The 16,526-nt window shown below is 43.3% G+C and overlaps 1 protein-coding gene and 2 long non-coding RNA genes across 3 annotated transcripts in view; all 3 read right to left on the bottom strand.

The window, feature by feature from the left end:
- The window catches only part of FAM117A (family with sequence similarity 117 member A), a 29,027-nt gene extending 23,829 nt beyond the window's left edge, over positions 1-5,198 (bottom strand). The window contains 1 exon segment of the mRNA XM_038385774.2: positions 4,817-5,198. Coding sequence (XP_038241702.2) covers positions 4,817-5,183 — 367 coding nt within the window. The 5' untranslated portion in view covers positions 5,184-5,198.
- Positions 5,199-6,697: 1,499 nt separating this feature from the next.
- LOC122457671 lies at positions 6,698-9,788 on the bottom strand. The gene is made up of 3 exons (XR_006277329.1): positions 9,650-9,788; positions 9,166-9,377; positions 6,698-6,947 (listed from the first exon to the last, which is right to left on the bottom strand). It is a non-coding gene; the product is annotated as an uncharacterized LOC122457671 (long non-coding RNA).
- A 937-nt stretch (positions 9,789-10,725) lies between these two features.
- On the bottom strand, positions 10,726-13,168 carry LOC119849099. The gene is made up of 3 exons (XR_005290409.2): positions 12,339-13,168; positions 11,010-11,196; positions 10,726-10,903 (listed from the first exon to the last, which is right to left on the bottom strand). It is a non-coding gene; the product is annotated as an uncharacterized LOC119849099 (long non-coding RNA).
- Positions 13,169-16,526: the final 3,358 nt, after the last annotated feature.

The raw sequence follows: 16,526 nt of genomic DNA, 5'->3' as shown, positions 1-16,526 counted from the left end.
ACATACATTAAGTTCCATGTTTTCTTAAGCAGCTGCCGTTTCCAATGGTCAGTCTGGCAAGGAGAAAGCTCAGAGGATCTCAACAATTTACTTTAGACAATTAGAAAGCCAAGTTTAAGCCATCTGGTGCAAGATCTCCAGAAAGCCAAGACTGCTTGGTTCTCATCCCAGTAGATTCAAGGGCATGAAGCATGTAGAAATGTATTCATAAGTCCCTGTGGAGATTAGAGTCTGGATACTAAGAAGGGAAATTTTCCAGTTAATGTGGAGCTCAGAATATACTTTGGGGGAAACTGGAGCTTCACACAGCACAGCTTTGTTTATAGTGAACTAAAATAAACCTAAAAATTTCCAAAGAGCTGATTCCACCTTTGTGAGAACATAGGCTCGACTGTTACTGCACCTATGGAATTTTAAAGCCAATGAATCAGTGTAAAAGGAGACAGAGGTGGGTCTGGCTCATATCGGAATGGGATCTTCAAGACAGGGAAGTAATTTACCTACCTTACCAGCATAAACTACACCACTGAAGAGATAAGGGATGACTGAAACCATCATCGCTACCTCCACTGCCACACACTATAAACTTCAAAGCATGAAGACTTCTAAACACCAAGACAACAAACCTAGTCTCCGCATCTCCGCAGAATTGTTTGCCTGGCTTCTCCACTGCAAAACAGCTACGCAGTTTAGCAGAAGCTCTTTAAGGGGCAGATTCAACAGCTGCTCCCTATTTTATTTCAGCAGGATTTTCTGTGAACAGAGCAGCTGCAGAATCAGACTGGCTCGCAGACTTGTGTCAGTCGAAGCCATGGAGACACAGCTAGTCCTGGAGAAATTGCTGGGCTTCAGCTTTTTAAAAGTAACCCACCTCAGAAGGCCAGCAGTCAAGCCACTCATAAGCCATCCAACAAGCCAGGGCACAGGAACGAGGAAAAAAATTGATAGCAACAGATTTCAGCGCTGAGATTCCAAGATTGCAGTGAAAGTTTTAGAGTTAGGAAACACTGATAGTTTTTAGTTAAGCCACAGCCAATTTACTGCAGTAGCTTCCACACATACAAATGGCAAATTGAAGCTTATTGTATGAACAGTGACTGGGGCACAGCTATGGAACTTCACATACATCTCAAACTGTACATGAAAGAGATCAAGAGGAAAAATTCAAGCTGCCAGAGCCTGAGCAGTGAGGGCAGAAAGCCAGGAAGAAATGAAGACCAGCTATTCCTGTTTTTGAATAGACTGTCAGTGGATTTTCAGCCTTCTAACCCTCAGAAAACCTACAAGCATCCAATGCCATGGCACAGGGCAGAACAGAGCCACAATGAGACTCCACAATGCAGCCAGCAGAAAGCACTAGCCTACATATGTCCTAATTTCTCAATAATGTTTTGCTTTAATTTTATATGTTTTCAGACTGTCAAATGATAAATTGCCATATTCACAGCAGTTTCATGTCAGTTTCAGTGTAGAGGTGGCATAGAGGGGGGGATTAGAGCTCAAAGAAATGTGCTGTTTATTTAATGAACTCATTTCAAGTGTAAATTGGGCAAAATACTCTAATGGCTTCTCTGATCAATACTAATCCTCACAGTGGCAGGAAAAACAACTAGTACTATAAGCCTCAAATAATGAAATGCACAACACTTGTGAGAATTAATGGCTGTTCCTCTTTACAAAAGTGATTGCTCTAACCCACCCTAAAGTAGATTTAAGAACTGGTGCATGAAACCAGATATAAAAGCATTTCAAACAGATGCTGTCAAGGTTGATAGGCCAAAATTTGATCAATGTTCTTTACCATTTGAAAAGCCCATGTAATCCTGTGTTTAGTCCAAAAAAAGTGTTACACTGCTCTTTCAGTGTTTCATATAGTAAGGAAGATTTCAGCAGCAGCCCAGCACTCATGGGCAACCCTAAAAATAAAGCAGCCATCACACATGAAGGAAAAGCATTTCCACAAGCTCATAAACCCTCCAAAAAGGTTATACCTAGTGATTTTTTAAAAAAAACTTGAGATACCTCAGCAATGCAGTTTGGGATCCATTATGGTTTATAGTACATATGAATTTAAATGATTGCTTCTGTATCAAGTCAAGTGACCTCAGTAATAGGATGTGCTGTTCAAATGCAGATATAACTTTCAGTTTAGCTTCTTTTAATTACAGGTTTCAGAGTAGCAGCCGTGTTAGTCTGTATTCGCAAAAAGAAAAGGAGGACTTGTGGCACCGTAGAGACTAACAAATTTATTAGAGCATAAGCTTTCGTGAGCTACAGCTCACTTCATCGGACCTAAAGCCATCTTAAAATAAGGCAACTTGTTATAATGCAAAAGCAAAGAACAAATTTCCCTTGTCTCAAACAGGCAAATGTGCAGAAGGGACCACAAGAGCCCAAAGATGAAAGCTCCTTATTTGTGCATGTAATTAGAATGCCCACATGGAATTTTAAACTCACTGCATCTACCGGAATGGTTTTAATGCAGTCAAAAATATCTTCATTAGTTGAACTCTTGTTCACCTGCCTCCTTCTACTATATCTTTGCTTCTCATCCCAAATCCACCCCCCTCCGTGTTTTTTCTCCCATATCTCACCCATTCCAGGTTCTCATTACTCTCATTTCCACCTACTCAACTTATATTTAAAAAGCACTCACAATTACATACTCATTTTATATACTTTTTTTATTGATACTCTGAAAAGAGACTTCCCTCATTGAATCTAAAAGTGCTTTACAAAGTTGGGTAAATATCCCCATTTTACAGATGTAGGAACCAGCAGTGTGATTTTTCTAAGTCAGTTTCAGAGGTGGGAACAGAAAACAAGCCCCAGAGCTCTAGCCAATACTATTTCCCTTCACACAGTACTTGATAAGGATTCAAATTACCTTCCTCTAAAAAAAAAAAAAACTTGCAGCACTATATAATTTCAGTTTAAACCTGAGTCACAGCATCAGCCATTTGAACTCTATATATTCATAGCTTGGGCCAAAGTCACTCTGCTCAGACTGAGGATATGGTTAGAATAGAGAGACTGTAAGCTGTAAAAACAGGAGTACTTGTGGCACCTTAGAGACTAACAAATTTATTTGAACATAAGCTTTTGTGAGCTACCGCTGACTTCATCGGATGCATGCAGTGGAAATACCTTATGCTGCAAATAAATTTGTTAGTCTAAGATGCCAGAAGTACTCCTTTTCTTTTTGCGGATACAGACTAACACAGCTGCTACACTGAAACCTGTAAGTTTCAATCAACCAGAGAGCACGTTTAGAATAAGATACAGGGACTTTCCATCCACAACTTCAGGAAAGCAGCAGCTACAGTTCAGATTTAAACTCAAAACTAACTTTGAAGCCAAGAATGGAGGTTCTAGAAAGCCAAGATCACCAGAGTTTACTGTTATAAAATGAATTTGAAAAATCATACTTTTTTGCTCTCTGCCTATATGTTGCTGTTCCCTCCTCCCTTTCTCAGCATACAGATCCTTCCATCGAGATTGTGTAGCTAACAAGTTTTGATCCCTATGCTAGGTGGGATCATTGGTCAGTTTGTCTTCCATCTTGCCAAGTTGATAATGGTACACTTAAAGCTTTTCATCTTCTCTTTACAAAAATTAAGTAATCCTCCTAACCATCCCTGTGAGGGAAAGTACCTTATTTCCTTTTTAAAGATGCGAAATGTAAGGCAAAGCGTTGGAGGCACTTGAGTTATGTCCACCATACGTGGACATTAAGCATTTTATCTCACACACACTGCCATGTTAATTAGCCACTACAAGTAAGCTATTTCCCACCATTAAAAACCAGTCACCCACCACAAAGATTCCAGGCTCACCTACAACTCAGGCACACACTATGCCAAACTGAACCTTACCTAAGCAAACCGAGTATAAGCCTCTCCCTCACAACCCTTCAGGCAAGAGCCAGCCAAGGTGCTTGCCATATGCCCTAAAGGCTAGATTAGGCTCTCTAGGAGCACAGTTGAGGATGCTCTACTGGGTGGGAAAAGGGCCTGGCTTTGTTCACATAGCAGCTTTTGGTCTTCTTCCTCATGTAAATCCCATCAAATGGAGTCTGCTCTACAAGTCATCTCTCTCCAAATTAATCTATTTAGGTGCCATATCCTGTATAGCCCCGCATGCCAAAATAAAGGTCTCCTTTATGAGATTCCCCCCACTTCTTGCCTAGGCCTCTCCTTTTCCTTCAATCTTGATCTGTTCAACTCTTACCCACCCCAGTCTGCTGGCAGGGCTATATAAGAGTTACCCCTGCAAGGCCCACACACAGCTGTTTTACTGCACATGCAAGGCCGGCACACAGAGACAGAAAGGGGCCCCTAAATGGCAAGAGGTGGACAAACCCCCCTGGCCAGCTGTCAGCTGGGACCCCTCCACAGGGAGAGCCGGGGAGCCCAGCAGGAAGCTGAACGGCGCAGATAAAAGAGGTGGGGCTACAGTCGCCGCTGGGGGGTGGCGGGGGGGGGGTGCACCCCAGGGCCCGACCAGCCCCAGTGGCGCTGCTGCGGGAGGGGGCGCTGCGTCGGGGGGCTGGTCACGCACAGCTGGGTCCTGAAGCACGTGGCAGGTGGGGGCGCGCGCCCGCTAGCGGGCCCCCAACTGACACGGGGGGGGGGGGGGCGCAGAGAAGAGAGAAAAAAACTCGCTCCGCGCCCCCCCCAACGGCCCCCCACTCGCTCCGCGCCCCCCCCCAACGGCCCCCCACAGTCGCTCCGCGCCCGACAGCCCAGCCCGCTCCCTCCCATTTCCCCCACCAGCACCAGGGCTCGGTTCCCCCCCCCCCCCGGGCCCCCGTTACCTGCCCGGCCCCCCGTCTCCGCCGGCCCCGCGCCCGCTGCTGCAGCTGGAAAGGGGATGGTGGCCCTAAGCGGCTGCAGCCCCCCGACTCCGCCGCGGCAGCAGGAGGCCCCGGCAGCCCCCGCCATCCCCAGCTCGGACCCAACCTCGCCCGCCTCCTCCCGCGAGCCCCAACAGTAACCAGCGAACCCCCCCCCGCGCCGCCACTTATCAGCGCTTCGGGGGCCGAGCGGACCAACGCACCCCGCCGCCCATTGGGCCCCGGCGGCGGCCCGCTCCGCCCACCGGCCAATGGGGGGCCGCCGCCGCCGCGCCCCGAGCCGTGAGTGGGAAGGAGGAGGCCTGTGATGGTCCCGCCCCTTCCGCATGGTCCAATCAGAAGAGCAAAAAATGATAACATCCCACTCCCCTCCTATCCCGACCAGAGAGCAATCCGAGGAGCACCAGATGGGCAACCCACCCTTCCCAGAGACCAATCAGAAAAGGAGCAGCGTACGTAGGGCCCGCCTCTCTTCGGCATCCAATCGGAACTCCACTTAGAGTCCCACCCCCCCGCTCCAAGCACCAATCAGGAAGGCAGGACGTGTTTGGGCCTCAATCCCCGCCCCCGTGCCCAATCAGGAAAGCAGGCGGCACCAGGGTCCCGCCCCCGGCCGGGTCGGGGAGCGCTGCCGTTGGGTTCGCCCCCTCAGTGGAGAGAGGCCGAGTTTCTTTTTCGCTTTTAGAGCCAGCTCCTGCCGGGCAAGAGGGGGAGGCGTACACCGGGGCCGCGGGGGGGAAGGTCGCAGTGGTCGGGCCCGCCTGCGCCGGGCACACACAGGACGTAGTCGCCCACACAAGTCACCTAGCCGCCGATGACGTGTACACACCATCTTTTCTCCGTTCTTCACCAAAAGGGGGGTGGGATGGGTTGGGGGTCGGGACTCCTGGCTTGCAAATATTGTCCACCAGAAGTTACTAAATCTCCTTGGCTGAGGCGTCACCACCTTCAAACACTGAACATCAAGCTCCCTGCTGTAGGAGCTTCTTAGACTAGGGGGAGGGGAGGTTTAATCAACTTTAATTAAACGAAAAAGAAAAGGAGGACTTGTGGCACCCTAGAGACTAACACATTTATTAGAGCATAAGCTTTCGTGAGCTGTAGCTACAGCTCACGAAAGCTTATGCTCTAATAAATTTGTTAGTCTCTAAGGTGCCACAAGTCCTCCTTTTCTTTTTGCGAATACAGATTAACACGGCTGCGACTCTGAAACCTTTAATTAAACTACTTCACTAGCAGGACAAAGCAATAATTCTGGCACACTGCACACCTAACAAGAAACTTGGTCTCTTTGCTCTGTCTCCAAAGTGATTTATTGATAAAGGGTTTGAGCGCAGTTGATGACATATAAGGGTACATGATTATCTTCTCCAAATATTGAATAGAAACACCCTTGTATTAGGAACTTGTGTGTACTGGGCCTCTATTTCTAGTGCAGCAAAACCTTACTTACATTGTACCTCTTTTATGAGGAAAACATTTCATCATAATAGGGGTCCCACTGTTTTGCAGTTAAATAATCATTTAATACTGGAATAAAAGAAGCATAGAAAATAGTTAAGACTCCTCTGGATTCAGGAATTAACCTAAAATCGGTGCCTGCTCATTTAAATGAAGAGAGTATACCGACTGCTCCCTCGTACCATAGGAGATAAACTATGATAAACAATTTTAGCTGAAATGCACCACTAGCTCCCAGAACTAAAAGCGTGAATTTGATTTTTATTGTTAGAAGGATAATAGTTGTGTTGCACTCCTCAGGTTGATGTCAATGAGAATCTTGGAGGATGACAAGATAAATGACAGCAATAAGACCATAAGAAGTAAGTGTTCACACAAGTGTACTTAATTTCATCTTTATCAATTTGAGTGTTCCCAAGAGATGTCAGATCAGGAGACTGAAGTCCTTTATTCACACTAAAGTTACAGCAAGCATCCCCCATTCCCTTCCCTGCGCATAAGCCTTACTGACTAGCTGTCAGAAGGTACCAAGTTTTCAGTCAGTGCTGGGTCAGCTTTGAACACTGTGACTTAGGTTTTCACCTCTTCCAGGAATCCTCCAAATCACTTAGAGCCCCTGCTACTGATTTATCTATATGCAAAAGGGGGGGAAAAGAAGAAAATAAGGTAGCTTAACAAGTTCAGTTTTAGCACTCTTATTCTTAGAAACCTTTTAAAAAAAGAAATAATTTTATAGGACAATTAGAAGTAACAATCCATTTTCTTGACACAATATACCATATGATGCATTTGCAGCATCATCCACTTTATACTTCACAGAGGGCATGTTTCTTTAAGGACAGCATGTTTTCTTACTGCCAGTACTGTGATATAGCTAGAAGAGCATTATTGTATGTGTCAGAGCTAAAGAGAGAAAGTGTACTGCTAGGTGGTCCTGATAAGCATCAAACACAAAATATGAAGAAAGTTGTCCCAAACTCTGAAATTTTAGAATAAAAGCTATCATGGGTGGGGAGGGGGGAAGAGAGAGAGAAAGAGAGAGAATATTTGCTCATATAGCTTAATTGTCTGGACTAAGGAAAATATTTAAAATGTTTAGGCTGTAGGACATGGGTTGCTCAATTTAAAAAGATTATATTACCTATGGAAAATATATTATGCAAGAACAGAAATCAAAGGACACCCTTTCAGTCTTTTCTCACAAGTAATTCTGATTGCCCTATAATGGATTGATGGCATAGAAAAGAGAAGATAAAAATATTGCTGCCACATTTCATAACTGCATGAAATCCTTCTCTTTAGAAGATGGTATATTTGTATCCACTTAGGGTAATATTATAGTTTTTTGACTGAACAGTCCATTAATACACACTTATGCCATCATCCACCTCAAATAACAGCCATTTCTAACAACAATTGCCTGAAGTGCTTGCAGTACTTTCTTTAAGGTGATATAATTTGCGGGAAGCAATGCTGGATCCTCAGTGACTGCAAAGCATGTTTATGACAAGTCACTAATGAAAATACTTAGCAATTATAGTTTCAAAGTCCTGTACAAATGTTTATCCTTCCAATATCCCTGTGAGAGAGGCTTTTAAGTATAGCCCTCTTTTGCAGTTGGGGAAATTTGAGGCAGGAAGAGATTTAAACCTGCTTATGGCCAAGCAGCAAGTTAGCAGGCAGGATTAGAACTCAGGATTCCTGATGTCTGACCTCATGTTTGGTCCATGGCCCCTTAGTGCCTTTCATTCAACGGAAGGCTGAGATTTGCCAAAGCACTCAGTTTTAACCTAACTCTTCCCCCACCGAAGTCAGTGAAATGTTCATTGTTGGTCTTTAAACTAGAAATAATTGTTAAGAAGAGTTTTCTCCTAACAGCTGTTTCACTAGTATTATTTACTACTAGATGGACCATAGCTTCTTCCTTCTTTCAGGTGAAATCCAAGAATTCTATCTAAGCATAGCTACCCCCCACAAATAATATACTTTTTAAAAATGTGGTGGGTGAATGAGAAGGGAAAGGGAAAAAAAACCAAAAGAATAAAAGCTAAGAAGCTACTGTGGATTTATTCAGATGCCACACAGATAAGTTAGAAACAGGTATAAGCAAGGAAGGCAAAGCCATGTGGGCTTAAGTGGTAGGTTAGGGTTTGTCTACATTAGCAATTTTTGAAGCAGTAGAGGTGCACTAATGCAAAGTCTTAAGGTAGATGTGCTACAGCAGCATATGGCAGGGCTTGCACTAGTGCAATTTACACTGCTTTCAAACCAGAGTAACTCATGCTGGTGCCAAGTACACAAGCCATTAGTGAGGATGTTCTGTACCTCCAGAATTTGACTCCCAGTCCAGGTTTTAGGGTCTGATCTAGCTCCTGTTGCCAAAGGGATCAGACCCTTTCTCTTTAGATGCAAATCCTCCAATCTGCAGAGTGCCCTCAACTCAAATGGACTTTAATGGGCTGACTGTATTCAGTATCTCCAGGAGATACTGTGTTACTTGCAGGATCAAGCCCCTAGGAGTACAGATTCTGGAAGTGGCTCTACTTAAATGAAGGAGCAGCACTTGTAGCTTCCAAAGATAGTCCCATCCAATGCCCCACCCCCTGCCTGAAGGGAGATCGCTGTAGTGTAGGGCTTTAATAATAATGGAAGGGTTAAACGTTGGGGAAAAACAGGACCATTGGGCCGCCTGTAGAGAATAAAAGAGAAAATCCAAGATGATCCAGTTTGTTAGTCCATCATGTGAATACACGGTGATAATACACATAGGTCAAAGCCTATGGAATGAACAGACAGACCTCAAAGTTAGGCCCCATATTACTAATATATTTTATTTTGATATCACCTACCTGCCACAGCATTCCAGGCATCTCTAAATCTACAAGTTTAAAAGAAATCACACAAGATCCAAATCATATAAAATATTTAAAAGTTGTATCACAGGCACATGGTGAACGTGATTAAATGCATTAGGCCAAATTCAGTCCTAGTGTACCGTCAACTGCAGTGGATGAATTGGTTCCATTCTGCTTTATACTCTCAGCTTACTCTCTTGGATGTTCTAAGGAAAAGACAGAAACAAATATACACAGGAAATTAAGCTACATTTTAAATATGTTCAAATAGCATTAGTGAACTGGATGAACCTCAAAAAAAAAAAAAAAAAAAAAAACCAGAAAATGCAGGACGGCCCCTCCTTTAAACTATCTTGTACTGGGTACTGCCAGAGCCTCTAGGCAGTGGAAAAACCAATAAACCTGGGTACCACAACAGAGGGACAACAAAGCAGGGTAGTTACTCCATACAGTCACAGGCCAAGTATGCAGGAGTCACATATACTCTTGGTCTTGTGCCTGGTGCTCTTCTCGTACGTGATGGTGGCTCACAGTACACAGAGTTTAACGGATGGCATGGCAAACTGCAGCATGGTTTCTCCTGGATTTGGAGAGTTTAAGTGGGGACCCTGAATGTTTCTAAAATAAAGAATTATTTGGAGATACATAGCACATCAGCGCAAACTTCTTTCATATTGAATAGCTTCTTCCTCTGCTGTTGGCCTCATTTATTGTTTTAAACTTATTCACTATACAACGCCTTCGGCACCATTTTCTCTGCAATTTACCACCATTTACTGTCTGATAGCTGGAATTAGCTAACTCCAAGGAGTTTTGGGAACTCATTTTCTTTTAAAATAACTCTATTTTGTACAAAAATAAGACCCAATCCTGCAAATCAGATCCATGCAGGGCAGACCTCCTACACTCACATGTAAACTCAAAGGCTCTGCATGGGTGCAAGAGTGCTTGCACAAGTCTGACTGCAGAACTGATATTTAGAATTGTATTTTATTTCTGCACAGGATTCATCCTCTTCTATTCCCCTCCCTATCCCTTCCACTATGGTAGACCAGAGTTTTAAAGAGAGCTCAGCACCCACAGTCAGAGCCAAATTTTCACCATTACTCTGGATTTGGGTACAGAGTTCTTTTGCAAAGCTGTTCACAAAAGTGCCACAATGTGAGCTGCTGGGTGCTGAAAATGTGGTCCTCCAACTATAGGGGCTGAACACCTGGAAATCTGGTCCTGAGCTACTTTGAAAACGTGACTCCTAGAACCAATCTACTTCTCCATTCCTTCACCCCTTCAGGTGCAAGGACCTTTTCCCTTGCATCTCCCACTGCCTGGAAGAGCCTTTCACCTCTTATTCCACCACCCCACTCACCCGCTCAATTCTCAGATATCGTTTGGGACCATCTTTCCTGCTCTTGCTTTCATTTGAACTTCATAGTTGTATTTCACACATTTTGTATGAAAGCTATTACACAACATACAGTTTTATGTCCTAGCCTGAACTGAAAGGTATGTGATCAGATTTCAGACCAAGAGACATTTTGTTATAAAAAACTTACAGTGGCTCTTGTAATTCTGATACCAGGGTAGGCCAGGACAGGTTCTGTCTAATGGTTTCAGACATCATTTTTCTGTTTCCCCATGGGGTCTTCAGGAGGGGATGGTTGGTGTGCTAAGAGACGGGTGTGGTATGCATATCTCATGCAGACGCAGCAGAGCCTGGGAAGCTGTGGCTTAACTAGATAAGAGAGAGGGGAAAGGAGTGAAGTGGCAAAGCAGCCTCAGCTCCACTCCAACCTTTCTGGAGACAAGAAAATGTTATGTGACAGGAGAGAGCAGCTGACCTCCTTTAGTGGATATCACAGCAGAACAGTGTTCTTCATCGTCTTCTTGTATCTCCCTTCTCACAAGACCTGCTGCTTCAATTTGCATAGGGAACACTCAGGACACAACTCTTGCATTGAATGCAATCATCTTCTTATTTCAAGAAGAAGAACTCTTAGCGAGGATGTGCACGTGTATGTTGCAATACTTCAGTTAATGAAGGAATGACAGACACATAGAATGAATCTTGTGAATGAAGCACAGATGAAATATAAGCTACAATTTGTTACTAACATTTTAAAAAGAAATTACAAAGACACACACACAAACCCCCCCACCCACCATCATCCCCCATAAAATTTCCTAGTCCAATCACTCCTACTATGGTACTGTAGAATCAGTCCCTGTATGGGAGCTCACAGATACCACTGGCCTACCCTCTCCTAGCACATGGTACTGTAAGAAATTATGCAGGAGCACTAATTGTGTGGGAGCTCACATCTACTCCAATCCTACCCCTTCATGGGCAGGAATGATTTAGGATCTCCATTTGTGGAAGCTCAAACCTGCCATCTTTTTGTAAAACACCTACAGTACTATCATGGGGTTGTGGTCCATGACTGGGGTCCCTAGGTGCTACAGTAATACAAATAATTCATAGAGGATGATAATGATAATAAATAAAAATTAATTAATAATAATACTTTAGTCCCAGCCTCTCCCAGAAGGACACACTAGTGACCTTATTCACAGCACCACCCTCTTGAAGGCAGGGGAAAAATTATACTACATATTCCCAGATGGCGCTCTTCTGCTGGATGCTGTTTCTACAGGTTCTCCTCAATTCACCTAAGACCTCATACCAGACCCTTAATTTCCTGTTAATTAGAGATTCCTTGAGCTTGTTCTCCTGGTAGACTACACAGAATTCCCCCACCCCTTCAAAATGTGTGTTTGAAATTAGGAGTAAAATCTGTTAGAGACAATCTCTTCTAGGCTGTTTCTGCCTTTTTGTACACAAAACCTTCTCAATAGCAAACCACTGGCCCTGAAAATGACGACACTTAACTATCAAGGTCCACATGGAATAGTGTCAAAGGAACAGGAGATGCATTATGTCAGCTGGGAGTGCCAAGATATAAGAAGGAAGAATGGAGCAGGAACTGACAAGGGCACGTGGGTAAGAGAACAGCTCCATCATAAGAAAACAGTGAAGAATGCAATTAGGAATGCTGACTAGAGGCAACTGTGACTGCATTCTCTTGTCACAGCTTTTGACTGGTAGCTTCACCCTTCTATTAATCCCTGATCATTTAATCAGTCCACACCTTGTGAAAGTTCAAACTCACCTTTCAAACAATTTCTACACCTGGACACAAATCGAAAACTATCACGCCTCATGCCATCTCAGCACTGGTGTTTCCATGCTGTTTCACTCTGGCATAACAGAGGTAATACAAATGTGTCACAGTGCCAGAGTTAACCAGATTGTGTGTTATAAATACTGCTGGGGTGTTTGCAGGCTGCAATGGGATGCCGCTTAGCTTTGCTTCTTTGAGGAGGAGCACTGCCCCAGATCATCTTCCCAATCTGATGCAGTCTTCCCCACCAAGTTGTTTCTTCCTCCCCTAGATCCTTAGGCCTGGTCTTCACTCAAAGTTAGACTGACATTGCTACAGTACTCAGGGATGTGAAAAATCCACACCCTTGAACACTGTAGCTACGATGAGCTAATCCCTGGTGTAGATGCAGCTAGGTTACGGAAGACTTTCTTTGACCTAGCTACTGTCGCTCAGGGAGATGGAGTTCCTACAGCAATGGGAAAAAAAACAAAAACAAAAAACGTTCGTTCACTGTAGAAAGCACACTATAAGAATACAGTGACATAGCTACAGTGCCTTACCTATAGCGTCTCCTGGGACCATGATTTACTTCATTCTGCCAATGCTTCTAAGCTTACTACCTCTACTACCTGTAAGACTTTTAGGCAGAGATCCACAAGAAGAGGGGAAAAGAACTGCAAGGAAGGAAGATGGTTAGGAGCGGGATTGAGTTGATCATTAACAAGGCGAACAGCTGCGGTATTTGGCATCCTGCTAAAAATAGGTGGTTTTAATTTACCCCACAATGGGAAAAAAACTAATTTTTATCCATCAAGAGGGCTGCAGCTATTTTAAAATCTCACCTCAATCTCATCAAATCAGCCCAAGGATGGAAGGTTTGGGTCTATTTTGACAGAAGTAAACGTCTAAATGCTGTGCATTCTAGACCTCTTCAAGAGCTGCTGCACTTCCAGAAGTCACTGCCACAGCTCCAAGAATGGCAGAGGTAAAGCAGGTTTCAGAGTGGTAGCCGTGTTAGGCTGTGTCAGCAAAAACAACGAGGAGTCCTTGTGGCACCTTAGCAGTAGCGTTTCTCATGTGCTGGATCCTGGATGCTGCACTCAAATATAGCTGAACAATGCGGTCATCTCCTCATAACAGAGGTTCCTGAATGCTGTGCTGTAAAACAGCAGAAGTAGTGATGTAGTCTTATTGTGAGTGCTAAAGGGCCATAGGTTAAGAACCCAAATTTAGTTTATTGTAATATATCTGCTGATTTCTATTAATCCTGTTGCTGTAATTTCTGTAACCTTCCAATCCTGAACAGTCAAGAAGCAGAACTAATCTACTGGAGCCAGCCAACTACCATTCTCACCCATCTCTCTGTTTGCAGAACCTCAGCTCCTCATCAGGAAGAGCAAAGGCTACATCAGAGCTTCAGAATCTATCAAATCTGTCCCATGGTATTTGAAGCAAAATGCTAATCCAGTCAATACTCTCCCAAAGAGTAGCGTTTTTAAAAAGCACAGTCTGTTCAGCACTATGCTCAGTATTTATAGACTGTATGTGTAGGAGCGTCTATTTGTGTGTAACAGGTTTTCCTCCTCTCATTGCCCTGAGTCACGCCTTAAAAAGAAAAATACACAACAACAACTCCTCCATCTCCCCCTCCTTGGCTCTGAGTCTGTCAGCTTCACTGGAGGGACTGAAAAGCAAACTGGAAATCTCTCAGAATGAACAGATCCAGCTATAGTATCACACAAGTCCTGAATGAGATAAAGTAAATTCCTTACTGTTTGCTATGGGTGGGAGGGAGACAAAGCTTAGTTTTAAGGTCTTGCTCTTTGAGTGAAACTTCAAAGGGTATGTTTGTGTAAGAACCAGGCTTTCCCTCAGTGTCCTTGAACAAAATTCTTCTCACTCACTCTAAATTGTTATATAAAATGGCTACCTGCCTACTATCCCCATCCCCCAAAGATGGCTGCTTTTCACTAGTGGGCAGTTCGTACATTCACATGGTTTGAGGTGAAAGGCTCTACAGAATGTAAAACAGCATAACTGATTTTATTTTTTTTAAATTAGAGGCTTTGACAGATTATTCACTACACATCTAAAACTACTTCAGAGTCTGATCCGGCTCACACTGAATTCAGTGGGACCTTTGCCATTAACTCCTAATAAACGTAAGACGAGGCATTATGAAACAGACAATTTGCACTAAGTTATGTATTATCAAACAGCAGAAAGTAATAACTTCACTTAAGAGGAATCACTGATGTCAAACATTCAGTAAGGGAGCATGTAAATGAATAAAGAATAACACCAGTGAGAGGAAGCCAGTCAAGCACTGACGAATCAATGCCAGATAATTCATGGATTCAGAAGATAAAGGGTCTGGTTAGGGAAACAGTGTGGGAATGCTGTCCTGTGGACAGAATGAGACACTAAAAATCCCCACTCACGTGTTCTGTTCCAAACACTGCCATTGACTCACACTGAGGGGGAGGGGAAAAAAAAAAATCACTGCACCACAATAAAATGGGTATAAAAGGTTACCCTACCTCAGAGGCTTAACTAATGTTTGTTAAAATGCTTTGAGATCCCCTTGAGAAGAGGGGCTACGTTAAATGCAAAGTGTTAATAGTCACACAATAATGGCTTGCTTAGGAGATTGAATTAAAAACGAGCAGGAGGAAGCATTACATTCCTGGGGTGGGGGGAAACATGGCTTCTGAACTAGTATATGAGACCCTCTGTAATTAAAATGCTTATCTATGGACCAGTTGTGATCCAAAGAGCATTAGCTGGTGGCCTGCAGGCAGTTGGCTGGTCACTTGGTGTTGGATTGCTTTGTTTCTAGTTACTAAATTGCATTAGAATAAGTTAAACATGCATTAAATATTTTCCTGATGTTACTTTTCCATGTAAACTGCTATATTTGGCACAGGAATGTTATTCTATCACAGAGGCAAGGTGATTCCAATGACAATTTTTGTATTAAAATGGGTTTCTCATTTTGAAAAAGCTTAAGACCCCATGAATTGTTTAGTAATATATATATTACTAATATAGGCAGAATATAGGAAGAAAAAGCAGATACTGAAGGAAAACAATACATTTGACTCAGCATAACAGTCTAGAAGTTCCAATGGAAAGAAGATTTGGGTTTTTTTGTTTTACCATGAATAAACTAAACTAAAATAAATTTTCAATTCCAGCTGGCATTTCTGAATCTTCTCCTAGGGCGGCCATCTTGTTGAAGAGTTATTCTGGCAGAGTGCAAGCCTACTGGAAGGAACTGTCATCTTGTTTCGTCACATGCTTTGATAACAGTTTGACACTCATTAGAAAAAGGACACGTTACTGGCCCAACTCACCACTGCACTCATGTAATCCAGGGTAAAGTGGGTATAAAATGCAAGCAGTCTGATCTGATAACATTTTATACATATTGGTGCGACTACAAAAGGCACAGGGCAATGAGGAATTGGGGCCACTGTTTTAATATTGAAACACTGCAACCCAGATTCTGTCCCCAGGACACTCACTGACTCCAGGAAAATTGACCATCTGTAACCAAGGGCATAATCTGATCTTAAAAGCTTCCCCCCCCATCCTTTTTCCCCTTCCCTCCTCTTTATTACAGTCAAACCATTATTCAGATTGGTAGGAAATTACATAGTCTCTGCTACTCATTATCCACATTGCCTGGGTCAATTTTAGGGGAAAATGACTGCCCACAGGATAAAATCAGAAATGCCAAGTGGGATAAACATTTTAATTTCCCTTCCCACATGTGTCAAAGTTTTATTCCTGGTGATAAATTTTTCATACCCATGTGAATGTTTGGGCCATTGGACTGAATAAAATGAGCAGAGTTTTCCTTTAAGGAAGTGTGCAAAGGACTTGATTGATCAGGAAGCAAGACATTAACATCAGTGCCAGGCAGTTGGAGAGCACTGCTTAGACTGGAAGGAATGTATTAAAGGAGCAGGTCATGAATTCAAAAGCAGCCAAGAGAATAAAACACACCCAACCTGGGGGGGGGGAGGGCAGGGAGGCACAAAACATTTGGCCCATCATGAGGTGTTTTGACCCTGCTTAGCAAAAATTACTTTTATTATGGGCTTATTCAATAAATTTAATTATAACATTGGGGCCTGGGGAAGAACCAGGAAATCTGGCTCTATAACGGAGTGAAAACTTTTCCGCTTT

The sequence above is a fragment of the Dermochelys coriacea genome, chromosome 27 (genome assembly GCF_009764565.3).
Source record: "Dermochelys coriacea isolate rDerCor1 chromosome 27, rDerCor1.pri.v4, whole genome shotgun sequence".
Classification (NCBI taxonomy): domain Eukaryota; kingdom Metazoa; phylum Chordata; order Testudines; family Dermochelyidae; genus Dermochelys; species Dermochelys coriacea.
This window is presented reverse-complemented; position numbering and strand designations above follow the sequence as displayed.